General features: G+C 50.6%; 2 protein-coding genes across 4 annotated transcripts in view; one reads left to right on the top strand and one right to left on the bottom strand.

The window, feature by feature from the left end:
* The first annotated feature begins 5 nt into the window (after window positions 1-5).
* Window positions 6-3,784, top strand: POLR1C (RNA polymerase I and III subunit C). 3 transcript variants are annotated; one of them, XR_004841671.1, is made up of 9 exons: window positions 6-62; window positions 522-654; window positions 774-893; window positions 1,099-1,251; window positions 1,415-1,564; window positions 2,176-2,292; window positions 2,630-2,855; window positions 2,947-3,100; window positions 3,707-3,774. XR_004841671.1 is itself a non-coding variant. In XM_009636428.2 (7 exons), the coding sequence occupies exons 1-7, from the start codon at window positions 6-8 to the stop codon at window positions 2,746-2,748; spliced, it is 849 nt and encodes a 282-aa protein (XP_009634723.1). In that variant the 3' UTR covers window positions 2,749-2,938. The 3 variants fall into 3 exon arrangements, 1 of the variants encoding a protein (XP_009634723.1); XR_004841672.1 differs by lacking the exon at window positions 2,947-3,100 and having other exon boundaries at window positions 2,630-2,839; window positions 3,707-3,784; XM_009636428.2 differs by lacking the exons at window positions 2,947-3,100; window positions 3,707-3,774 and having other exon boundaries at window positions 2,630-2,938.
* A 21-nt stretch (window positions 3,785-3,805) lies between these two features.
* XPO5 (exportin 5) overlaps window positions 3,806-11,533 on the bottom strand; it is a gene marked incomplete at its 5' end in the record, with an annotated part of 32,016 nt that continues 24,288 nt past the window's right edge. The window contains 9 exons of the mRNA XM_035892008.1: window positions 3,806-6,486; window positions 7,050-7,214; window positions 7,763-7,900; window positions 8,080-8,187; window positions 8,924-9,006; window positions 9,497-9,559; window positions 10,395-10,489; window positions 10,695-10,741; window positions 11,242-11,339. Of these exons, the coding sequence (XP_035747901.1) occupies window positions 6,346-6,486; window positions 7,050-7,214; window positions 7,763-7,900; window positions 8,080-8,187; window positions 8,924-9,006; window positions 9,497-9,559; window positions 10,395-10,489; window positions 10,695-10,741; window positions 11,242-11,339 (938 nt within the window). The remainder of the gene's footprint in view (window positions 6,487-7,049; window positions 7,215-7,762; window positions 7,901-8,079; window positions 8,188-8,923; window positions 9,007-9,496; window positions 9,560-10,394; window positions 10,490-10,694; window positions 10,742-11,241; window positions 11,340-11,533) is intronic.

Raw genomic sequence — 11,533 nt, 5'->3', positions numbered from 1 at the left:
CGCACATGGTGGGCCTCGCCGCCGCCATCGCCAACGCCTTCCGCAGGATCCTGCTGGCCGAGGTACCGGCGGGGGAACGGTTGGGGAAGGCCTGGGGGTGCCGGCCTGGGAGCGGGGCGGGATTTGAGTGATGGGGAGCGGGGAGGGCCCTGCCTCGCGTCGGCCCTTGCAGGCGGCTTCTGGGTTTGGAAGAGAAGCGCAAATTCATTCTGCATGCGTGCTGGGAACCCAGAGAGAGTTGGGGCCTTAACAGCGCAAGTGATAGCGCTTCTTGCTTAAGGGTGCTGTCTGTAATGTCTGTGGATCAGCCTGCCCATCACCTCTTGTGATCATTTGTTTAAAAAACAAACGGGGAAGGGGGTATATTGGATGTAAGGGTATATTGGGTAGCCTGGTTTGGCAGAAATGCTGCTGAAAAGAGTCTGCAGGGCAATTGGGAGAGAAGGGACACCAGCTGGATATTTTGTTGGCGTATAGTTCAATTGTCATCTTACGCTGACTTTATCTCTTGTCTTCCTGAGGTGCCAACGATGGCTGTAGAGAAAGTCTTTGTGTACAACAACACATCCATTGTGCAGGATGAAATTCTGGCTCATCGCTTGGGCCTCATCCCTATCCGAGCTGACCCTCGACTCTTTGAATATAGAAACCAAGGTGAGAGGTGTGGATTAACTAGAAATGTTGAAGGTTTCCCCCAAAGCAGGAAATCAGGGGCACATAAACTGAGCAGAAGTGTGATTCCATAGAGGCTCACACTGTTCTCCCCTTCCCAGGAGATGAAGAAGGCACAGAAATTGATACTCTGCAGTTCCAACTGAAAATAAAATGCAGCCGAAACCCTCAGGCAGCCAAGGAATCATCTGATCCTAATGAACTATATTTCAATCACAAAGGTGAGATCTCTCCTAAAAATAGGTGATGGTTTTTTTCTTTTTTGGTCTTGGGAGACAGGATTTGGTCTGTTCTCTCAGCCCTGTGAGCAGAGAGAGCCAATTCGCTCATTCTGCTAAACTTACTTTTTGCCATCTCCAGTCCCATACGGGTCAGCAACCTGTTTTGAGACAGCAGCTGGCTGATGCTTGTGGCTTCTCTTCACAGTGTACAGTAAACATATGACGTGGGTGCCCTTGGGGAATCAGACAGACCTCTTTCCAGATGCTGACTTCCGACCCGTTCACGATGACATCCTCATTGCACTGTTGCGACCTGGGCAGGAAATAGATGTGCTTATGCACTGTGTCAAGGGTATAGGTGAGTTGTGGGTCCTGGGGCAGCAGGAGGGGGAGGAGTGTGAGTGGACTAGGGCACAGCTGTGTGAAGGGGAGGGGTGGAGAACTGGCTTTCCCCCTGGAACTTTAGGCCCCATCATTTCCTGAGGCCTGCCCTCATCTTTGACTCTTGACTCTTTGTGCAGGTAAAGATCATGCCAAGTTTTCTCCTGTGGCCACGGCTAGTTACCGACTGCTTCCTGACATTACTCTCCTGCAGCCTATAGAGGATGAGGCAGCTGAAATGTTGCAGAAGTGCTTTTCCCCTGGAGTCATTGAGATCCAGAACATCAAGGGTACTTTTTTCCTGCTCTAAAGTGCCTTTTTCCTTACAAGCCTTAGCAGAGACTGATTAGAGACTAGAGCTAAACCTGTGTTGTGATGTTGTCTTGCCGATCAGCAACCGTTCATGCTGTTCTGAGCTTGGCTTTATGGATGAGTGGCTGTCATGTGCAGATACGTTGGGTGATGAACTGGGATCCCCCTGAAATGCTAAGGCATGGGGTGTCTGTCTGCAGAGCTGCCAGCTGTGCAGATACGTTGGGTGATGAACTGGGATCCCCGTGAAATGCTAAGGCGTGGGGTGTCTGTCTGCAGAGCTGCCAGCTGCAGCTTCCAGTACGGTTGAGTTGTCTATAAGACTGGGTAGCGAGCTTGCTACCCAGCAGCTGAGCATGGGGAATACTTCTTGTGCCCTGCCCTGCAAGCTTTGTTTTTGGCTTGGAACTGTTCAAGGACAGTTCTGTCAGGTTGGGGTTTCATGTTGGGGATATGCTAATTCTTTGTATTTGTGGCTTTGCTGCCTTTGCTGATGGGGGAGTGTATGTCTGAGGGGTAAGCACCTGCCATGACCACAAAGCACCCATCTGCTACAGGCGCCTGTCTTGTTTCCTCTTTTTTCCTTTAGGAAAAAAGGTAGCAAGAGTAGCCAATGCACGGTTGGACACATTCAGCAGAGAAGTTTTCCGCCATGAGGGACTGAAAAACCTTGTGCGCCTGGCAAGAGTGCGAAACCATTACATCTGTAAGTGCCCCGTTTTCTACGGAATGTAGAGCCCTGCTGTGGTTTGTGCAAACAAGCAGAGACTGGCCAGTGTGTATAACTGGGTGTGTGCCTTCCCCTTCCCCCCCACATCATGAGCCTTCATACACAGGCCAGTGGGTAACTACTGAGGTTGTGGTTTGGTGTTGCTTTGGGACTGAATGTGTTTGTGCTTCCTGCTGGCAAATGTAACCTCTTCGGGTGCGAAGGTCTGGTTTATCAGAAGTGCGGTGCGAGGCAAGACGAGGGACAGGGATGCTGGAGCCAGGCGTAGGCTGAAGCTGCGTGGTGGCTGTTATTGACTTGTGTCTCTGTGCAGTTTCAGTGGAGTCGACGGGTATCTTGCCTCCAGATGTGCTGGTGAGCGAAGCCATCAAGATTCTGATGGGAAAGTGTCAGCGCTTCCTGAATGAGCTGGACTCTGTGCCTATGGAGTGACCAGGTGGTAGCTGGGAAGCGTATCCCTGCGCTGCTCCTCTGGGCTTCCTGCACCTGCCTGCAGGAGTGATTCCTCTTCTGTAGGCAAGAGGTTTGAGATGGGCTTGGTAAGAGTCCTAGGACCATCTCTCTGAATGTTTTCTGTTGGTAATGGGCCTCAGTGAGGCGATGCACTAAAATAAAGGCTTTTCTTTACAGCTGTCTCCTTCTGTGCTGTTCACAATTGTGAGACTGTAACACATGGAGAAGAAAGTGGCAGCAGGTCTAATGATGAGCAATAGCATTTATTTTAGATTGCGTACAGTATGTGAAAAGGACTGATACGGCAGTGTAGTAAAGCACTTCACAGCAGGTCAGTGAGATTTAACAAGTGTCTCAAACCAGCTCCAGGGTAGATAATGTGGTAGATAAAAGGCTGGAGCACCTCTCCTGTAAGGAAAGGCTGAGAGAGTTGGGGTTGTTCAGCCTGGAGGAGAAGGCTCCAGGGAAACTTTATTGGTGCCTTTCAATATATAAAGAGGGCATGGAGAAAGACTTTTTACCAGGGTCTGTTGTGGCACAACAAGGGCCAACGGTTTTAAACTAAAACAAGGTAGACTTAGATTGACCATAAGCTATTTTTTTATGATGAAGGTGGTGGTGAGATGCTGGAACAGGCTGCCTAGCGAGGTTGTGGGCACATCATCCCTGGAACTGTTGGTCATGTTGTACAGGGCTTCGAGCAACCTGACCTAGTGAAAGATGTCCCTGCCTGCAGCTGGGAGGGGAGGTTGGACTAGATGGGTTTTAAAGGGCCCTTGCAGCCCAAACCATTCTATGATATAGTACTGGGCTTCTCTGTGCAAAGGTGGGGTTTAAAAACATGGTCTGTAAGGACTGACTGTCCCTTCTTAAATAGCTCAAGGCAAGGCATTTCTCCCCAGGTGTTAGATTTGACTACTCTGTTCTCCCTTTTCAGTGACTGAACATACTTCAGGCTGACCTTGAAGCAGAACTGGATGGTGGAGGGCAAGCGCCAAAGGCCTGTGTCCACCCAGGGAAGCCTGGGAGAACTTGCAAGTTAGTGTCAGTGGTGAGCACTGCTGTTAGCCAGCACCGGGTTGGTCTTGGCTTATGGAAGTCTCTCTTGACAAGCTGATGAAGGAACTGGAACTTCAGAGAATGGCTGGGGGTACTGCTGTGTCCCAGTTGCTTAAGTCAATCCTCACTACAGTGCTGGAATTTAGAGCAAAACATGCTTTTTCTCTACCTGTTGCACTGGGCTATAGTTACTTAGACTGTGAACATCCTTTAGGTGTTAATCCCATTTGAAAAGTAGTGATTTCTAGCTGGATCCTTTCAGTTTAAACAAGCTGAAGCAGCTTCTGTGCTGAGCTGGATTACAGCTGGGCCTTGGGAAAAGGTTTTGTAACAAAAACTTTTGTTGATGTTGCTCAGGCCCACCTCTTTGAGGGCTTCTATTTTTATTGTGAGAGAGACCTTTCATGCAACCTCCGTCAGGTGAGGGGAGAGGAAAGGCAATCGCTACATCACCTTCCCATGTTACTGAAGAGGTGAGCTGAGAGAGTTATGGCTAACCTCCCGTACAATCCCGAGACATTGTGCCTCCCAGCAGTAGCCAGGGGTGGGCTCAGAGGCTACTTTAGTAGCACATGCACCTTCCTGTGCTATTGCTTCATATATTTCCCAAACTGCTCATGGGACGTGCCCTGGAGTAGCCACGCCAAAGGGTTTTGCTTCAAGCTGTAAACTGGGACCTAGTGGCTGTTGTGGAATTAATATAAACCAGCTGCGAGTGACATATAAATACCTCAAAGTGCAATTTTCCCCATGCCTTCTAATTTAATGACGTAGTCTGGAATGGTTCATCCCCTCCCTCATAAATGTATGTTGACTACCAGAAAAGGTGCTCCCTTTTTGGTAGCTGGAATAAAGAGCGCTGAACAATCCTTAGGAAGGCAGTCTGGGCAGAGCAGAGGCCACAGATCTTTCTTACTGAAATAGGTAAAAGAATAAGAATGAAGCCACGACACCATATGTATGAAACTGGAATAGCTTTACTGACATTCAGAGGTGTAACACAACCAGTTCAGAGACAGCTTCGGATTTAAACATTCCTACAAAAAAGGTTCTAAAAACCATTTAAAAAAAACCCCTTGTGTCTAGCATGAAGTCACAGAATGTTAAAAATATCACAACACAATAAATACACCCAGCCTTTGCTAGAGCCAGGAGCCACATTAGCTCAGAGGTTAAAAAAGTTTGAGGCCAGGAGGAAAGTGGAGGGTGCTGGTGGAACAGCAGGGGCAGGAGGGCAACTGGATTCCCACAGCACGAGCTTCCTTTCTGCACTCCCACCCTTCTCACACCCAGCTTTTCTGTCCAATCTGTCCAAGTGGAGACACCACCTTCACCACCCACCAGTTTATTCCTTGTTCTGTCTCCTGGATGGCAAAACTGCCAGCTAGCTCCAGACAGACCCTCCCAGCTCCTGTGCTAACACTAGGATAGATCAAGTGAACCATCTGTCATGTCAGAACCACCAGCTTGGCAGACTGGAGTGGTTCGATAGAGTCCCACCTCATCTAAAAACCAGTTTCTGACCTGGCTCCCCCCCTGTAAACTGCAGTATAAACCCCACCCCTCCTGCCCCACCACACAATTCTCCAAGAAGTACCAGACTGGGTAAAAACATGGGCTACTGTCCCCTCCACAGCAACAGGGTGAGGAGATCCCTTTTGGTTTGCAGGTGCTTCAGATATTGGTCCAGATTTTGCGTACCCTGCACTGGCCACGTTCTAGTCTACAGGGCATGGTAAAAAGAAAGTAATAATAATAAAAAACTCTGTCTTGTTCCCCCAAGAGATGTCAAAGAAAGGCAGGCGCAAAGTAAAAGCCTTCCCTTTGGCTCTGGGTAGAACAAGCTGTATGATCACATATATACACATCTATATGTATATATATGTATGACAGCATCTGCCTCCTTCTAGAGAGCAGCTGCACCTTAGAAAGGCTGACCTCGAGGGAGACCCTAGAGCACTGCTAGGCTTCCTGGCACCTAGCCCTCAGCCCAAGGCTCAGCACCCTGGAGGGAAACGGATTCATCAGAACACCAGTCCGCTGGGGACAAGTGCTGATAGGCATGACAGGAGTGTCTGATGTGTTCCCTACGAAGGCCAGCTACTAGCACCCAGAGGAAGATTGGGGTAGCCCCTTTTCACATGGCGCACTACTCTGCCTTTTGCATTAACCCTAAACCCCAAGGGATGAAGAAGTGGAGCAAGAGTGACCCAAGGCTACAGGATGACCAGGCTTTGCCTAACGGAGTCTATGGGCTCAGCTCCTACCTTGCAGAGCAGCAGAGGTCTGAAGATGCTCATCCAATGGAGGGGAGGGGAAGGAATCAGGGAAAGCTTAATAGACTGGTTCAAATGCCACCGCAGGCCCCATCCCGCTATAGAAAGGAGAATGGGACAGGACCCATAAGGGGCTTTATTCAGATGAACGCTTGTGGAGGCAATGACAAGGAGAATCTAATGTGCTTACTATGAGAGACAAATATAAGGTAGGGGAGGAGAGAGTTGCAGCATCCCAGGCTCAGGGCTCAAAGAGTGCAGTGAGGCCCTCTCCATCCTCATTTTCTAGCACATCCGTCTCCAATGATGGCTTCACCTTTTTGAAGAGAGATGGGAGGTTCCGGATATGAACCTCCTTGCGGAACTGCTCCCCGAGGGGCTTCTGCAGAGGATAGACAGGCAGGCGCCAGCCATTACTGCCCTCATAGCCCCACTCAACTCGAGGGCAGCCCACTTGCAGATCAGAGGCAGACCCCAGATTCTGAGCAATCCCTAGGCCCCAACCCCATGCTTGTTTTTTGGGGAATCTCAGGCCTGGTCCTCCCCAAGTGCCAGGGCACTGAGGTAACCACCAGTGTGTCAGCTCCCCGGCTTTTAATTCAATGCCAGACTCCAATGCCATCGTCCTCACAAAAGCCCAGCACCCACCTAGCAGCTTCGTTCTAACATTTTAATGCCCTGTTCACCCGGGCACCCTTGTGCAAGGTACCCCCCACCTCTCAGTGGGAAGTCACTGCTGGAGGGGCTGCTCAGTCTGTGCTGCCATCCCCACCCTACCTCCAGGTTGAAGAGAGACAGAACAAACACCGAGAACAACGCTGCAACAGCTTCCTGGCTGGGAAGGGGGGTGCTTGGGGAGAGGCAGGTAGGCTGGCTGCCCTGTCACTTCTGCAGGGTATGGGCATGAAATGAAACAGGTTCATTTTCCTCCAGGATATCACTTACCCCAATGCAACCTGTGATGAGGCGCTTGAAATGATCCTTCCGGCGCTTGTCTGCCACCTTCTGCAGTGTTGGGTTGAGAAGCTTTGAATCAAACTGCTCCAAAGAGTCCCTCTGGATGTCTGGGATCTGCTCCATCACTGCCTTCAGCTCAGCGTAGCGAGGGCGCTGCAGGGAGGAGTACAGTTAACACAGCTCAGCTAGAAGAGCCAGCCCTGCCCTTCTTGGAGGGCCATTAGCACCTCTGCCCCTACCCAAGCGGGCATGGGATGAGTTTTCCGCCATTCCCCAGCCAAGCTGGCATCTGGATAATCATAGAATCATAGAATAGAGTAATAGAATCACTTTGGTTGGAAAAGACCTTTAATATCATTGAGTCCAACCTTTAACCTAACCCTGCCATCCCACCACTAAACCCTGTCCCTCAGCACCTCATCTATCCTTCTTTTAAATACCTCCAGGGATGGGAACTTGATCCCCTCCCTGGGCAGCCCATTCCAGAGCCTGACAACCCTTTCGGTGAAGAAGTTTTTCCTAATGTCCAACCTAAACCTGCCCTGGCGTAGCTTCAAACCATTCCCCCTCGTCCTATCATCTGTTCCCAGGGAGAAGAGGCCGACCCCCACCTCCCTACAGCCTCCTGTCAGGCAGTTGTAGAGGGCGATCAGGTCTCCCCTCAGCCTGCTCTTCACAGAATAAAGAGCAGAGTTTCTCACCAAGGCCTCGTAGATCTGGAAAGCCAGGTGGACAAGCGCTGCCATGCAGCCATCGTGCTGCCCGTGTGTCTGTAAGCCCTTCAGCACACTTGTGAAAAACCAGGACACAGCATCGGGGAGGAGGTTTCCTGGAAGAACCTGCGGAAGAGGCACTGTCAGCAGGGAAGCAGGACACTGATAACATGGCTGCCTTTCCGCAGCAGCTTTGTCCTCCCAAGGGAGAAGGTGCCCAGGGGTGAAGCAGCCATGCTCCTCTACATTTAGAGGTTCCTCTCCCAACCCTGCCAGAACTAATCCCTTCTTCATCCCAGAGGTACCTGTTTGAGCAGCGGCCAGCAAAGCTGTGTTGTGGTTCTTTGGCAGGACAAGGTGTCCTTCCAGGAGAGGGATGTGTAGGCAGTGATCAGCAGCGCAGTGCAAACATCCTGAAAAGGAGTCAAGAGAGGGAAACCAGTCAGAGGAATGATTTCCCACCTCCAGGGTTCAAACCTGAAGGCAGCCAAGAAGCAATCTAGGGACTCTGCAGGAGCTCCTTGGGGCTATCTTCTGAGAATCCCACGTGTTGATGCTGCTCCAGCTGAAGGTGCTCAAAGGCACCCAGTGTGCACCATCACAGCCATGAGGAACCAATGTCAAGCAAACCTGCTCCCTTCATCTCCCCTGGCAAGACCCTGGAGCGCTCATGGACTCCCATCAACTGCTACTCTCAAGTCACTGCAAAAGCTTCTGAGGTGTCCACAGGAGAGGAGGAATACAGCGGTATTGGGATGAAGATGCTCTGCACAGTGGGTTGTGTTAACACTTTGGCTCCTGTGCCAGCTCTGGCAGAATTTACAGAAAAAGAGCTGCTGGGTGAAGTTCTTCCTCATGAAGGCTGGAGTCCAGGATGGAGGCAGAGCCAGAGAGCAGCCTGGGGGCTGAACGCCCAGGGTCTCGCCCGCAGAAGGGCTGAAACTCTGCAGCTGCATGTTATACTGGATCTCAACCCCCATTTGCTTTGTGGCTTCTGCAACCATTAACAAGGCCCTTAAACACGTATATTCCCGAGAGAAGATTCTCACACTGGGGAATGCTCCAGCAGCCTAGATCTCTGGCTGCACCACAGACAAGCATGACAGAGTACAGAGGAAGGATGGTGGAAGTCAGAGCATGCGCTCTTACCTCCTGCTTCATCAGACACTTGCCGAGCTCGGTGAGCTCTGCGCTCGTAGGGGGAGTCACCTCCGTGGCCATCGCCTCATCATCTGCAGAGCAGAGAAAAGGCAGCGCTGTGAACAGGGCCTCCCGAGGATTGACGAAGACACAGGGAGGCACAGTGACAACTAAGCTGGGAAGCGGGGGACAGCACACAGAACCGGTCTACTGGCACAGCTTGCCAGAACACCTCTCCCTTGTGGGGCAGGAAGGGCACCCAACTAGCTACCTCCAGCTCTTGTGAAGACTGTGCAACATCCCCCTCTTCTCCTCAGCCCTCTTCTTGGTACCTGAAGAATCAGCTGCTCCAACGTGCTACCTGTGAACCCTACAGCACATTTGTTCCTAGGCTAGACCAGGTTTTTCTGTGCCCTCCAGACACACTGGGCAGGACAGAGCTAAAGGCTCCTTACCAAACCTATGGCCTCACACAGAACTTCCAGCAACAGGCCAGCCTCTCCCTCAAGAAACGCATGAAGAAAAGGGAAAAGTGCTTGCACACACCAAGGGAAGAAAAGGCAAACATGGGTGTTAACTCACCATCTCCGTCTACAGCAGCAGTAGTGTTATGCTCAACGCCTTTCTTAGAAACACAGCAAACAGCTGCAAAAACAGTTGCAGGTCAGAGGAGCAGAAAAGGGAAGATGCTACTTCAGAACATGCAGAGATTATCCTACAGACTCTGATGGGCTCAGAGCTGCTTCAGGCTCTCCCAGCTCTTACACAGTATCTGAAGAATCTGAAAGCCCAGTATAAAAGCCAAATACGGCACTACCTGGAAGGCTGAAACACCCCACCCACAGCACCCTCCCACAGTGGAACCTGCTGCACAGTGGCCACTTCAAACTACTGAGAACCAGGAACGTGCAAAACCATTTGAAGCCTATGACCTGAGGAAGAGCAGTCTCTTAGGGCAACGAGGCAGATCAAGAAAGCAGATTTAAGGTTGAGGACCTGTAATCTCTATGCAGAGTCAATTTTCCCAGCCTCTCTGCTCAGAGCCACATTGGCAAAAACAGAATATTGGAGAAAGGGATCACAAAGGAGATTGCCTGGGGGGAGGGACTCTTCCCTTCTGTCTGTCTGGAGACATGGCAATTGCCAGCAACAAAACTGCTCTACGCTCAGGTTGTTCACAAATCAATGTCCCGCACTGGGTTCCAGGGCACAGAAAGGGAGAACCCAGATTCCAAAGGAGGACTGGACTCCTACAGGGACAGTGCCAAAATCATGAAGCCCTAAAAGAAAGAAAGAATAAAAAAACTGTCTTCTGAAGGTTTTTAATTGACCTCTTATGGTCTCACACTTAGCTTCTAAGGATTATATTAAATACTACTGGCCATTATAATTAAGTTTTATTGCTATTGGAAATTGCTATTGTCTTCTCCAGGGCAAACTTCCCAAATATCCTGGGGGAACCTAGCTTGATTTCACTTACTGATGAGATCCATGACTTCTCGGGTCAGCAGCCTGACCAGCTGTTCCTCAAGCATCTCCTGAGACTCAGGGTTGTCATCTGCAGCATCATCCTCACTGAGGAGAACAGGTTTTAGCGTGAAAGGAGTCAATGTCTTCCCACCAGTATTCCCACTGCCCAAGCGCAGGGAGTCACCATCAGGGTAACCACAAGGTTTTCCAGCCCTCTGCTGGCAGGGCCGTTCCTTGGGCAAAGGGCCAAAGCTCCATCCCACTTCCCACTTCCCCCTTTCAGTACTCCTGTCAATGGATGAAAGCTTACCAGAGCATGCTTCGCTGGTTGATCACCTGCCATTTCTGAGACAACCTCTGTTAAAGACAAAAGGGAAGATTCAGTACCTTCCTGAGGAGCCATGCTGGACACAACGCAGAGAGGCCCAAGCAATAGCTGCTGACAGAAGCACAAGAGCTTTAAACACAGCTCTCACGCCAAGTCCCATTTTGAACGGGACAAGAACTGCTACCAACTGTGCTGAAGAGGCTGTGGCTTTGCTGGCTGTAGGAATTTGAGTGAGCTGTCGGGAGAATGAGGGGACATAGGCAAAAAAACACCCACAAAAATTCTCAGGGCTGAAGGTTGAGGAACTGACGTCCACAGGTTTGATTTCACAGTAAGGGGTGCTTTGCAACAGCCAGGGTTCAACGCACCTCAAAAGCTCCCCTAAAACAGCATCAAAATCATTAAGCATCAAGGCTCTGCCCTTGTCTCTGCTGCCTTTGGAGTGACAGATGTTCTCACACGTTGCTGCCAGCTGCTACAAGGAATCTGGGCTGCCAAGGAACAGGCATCAAGCAAGCTGTTTTCTTACCATGTGCAGATAGGTAAAGAGTGGTCCCAGCATGGGGCAGACAAGGGTTTCGTAGTATTCTGAAGGGCAGGAGAGTACCAAGGGCTTCACAAACACACCTGCACGGACCAGTTAAGGAAGAGACACAGAGCATATGGCCAGCTGCTAGGGAGACTGCAGCGTACTGCCCAAACCAGCCCACCCCATTGGGAGGCCGAGTGACAGACACCTCGAAGCCCATCTTCTCACAGCCCTGAATGAACGAGTTGGCATCTCTACAGGGCATGAGCATGAGGTATTCGGCCTCTTTCCG

This window comes from Egretta garzetta, unplaced genomic scaffold (assembly GCF_000687185.1).
Source record: "Egretta garzetta isolate BGI_Z169 unplaced genomic scaffold, ASM68718v1 scaffold54, whole genome shotgun sequence".
Taxonomy (NCBI): Eukaryota; Metazoa; Chordata; class Aves; order Pelecaniformes; family Ardeidae; genus Egretta; species Egretta garzetta.
This window is presented reverse-complemented; position numbering and strand designations above follow the sequence as displayed.

Bases quoted from the DNA above. Each gene is read 5' to 3' on its own strand.
- POLR1C (XM_009636428.2), top strand. From the start codon at position 6: ATGGTGGGCCTCGCCGCCGCCATCGCCAACGCCTTCCGCAGGATCCTG. The intron at 63-521 runs GTACCGGCGGGG...TGTCTTCCTGAG, and splicing joins GCAGGATCCTGCTGGCCGAG to GTGCCAACGATGGCTGTAGA. The intron at 655-773 runs GTGAGAGGTGTG...TCCCCTTCCCAG, and splicing joins CTTTGAATATAGAAACCAAG to GAGATGAAGAAGGCACAGAA.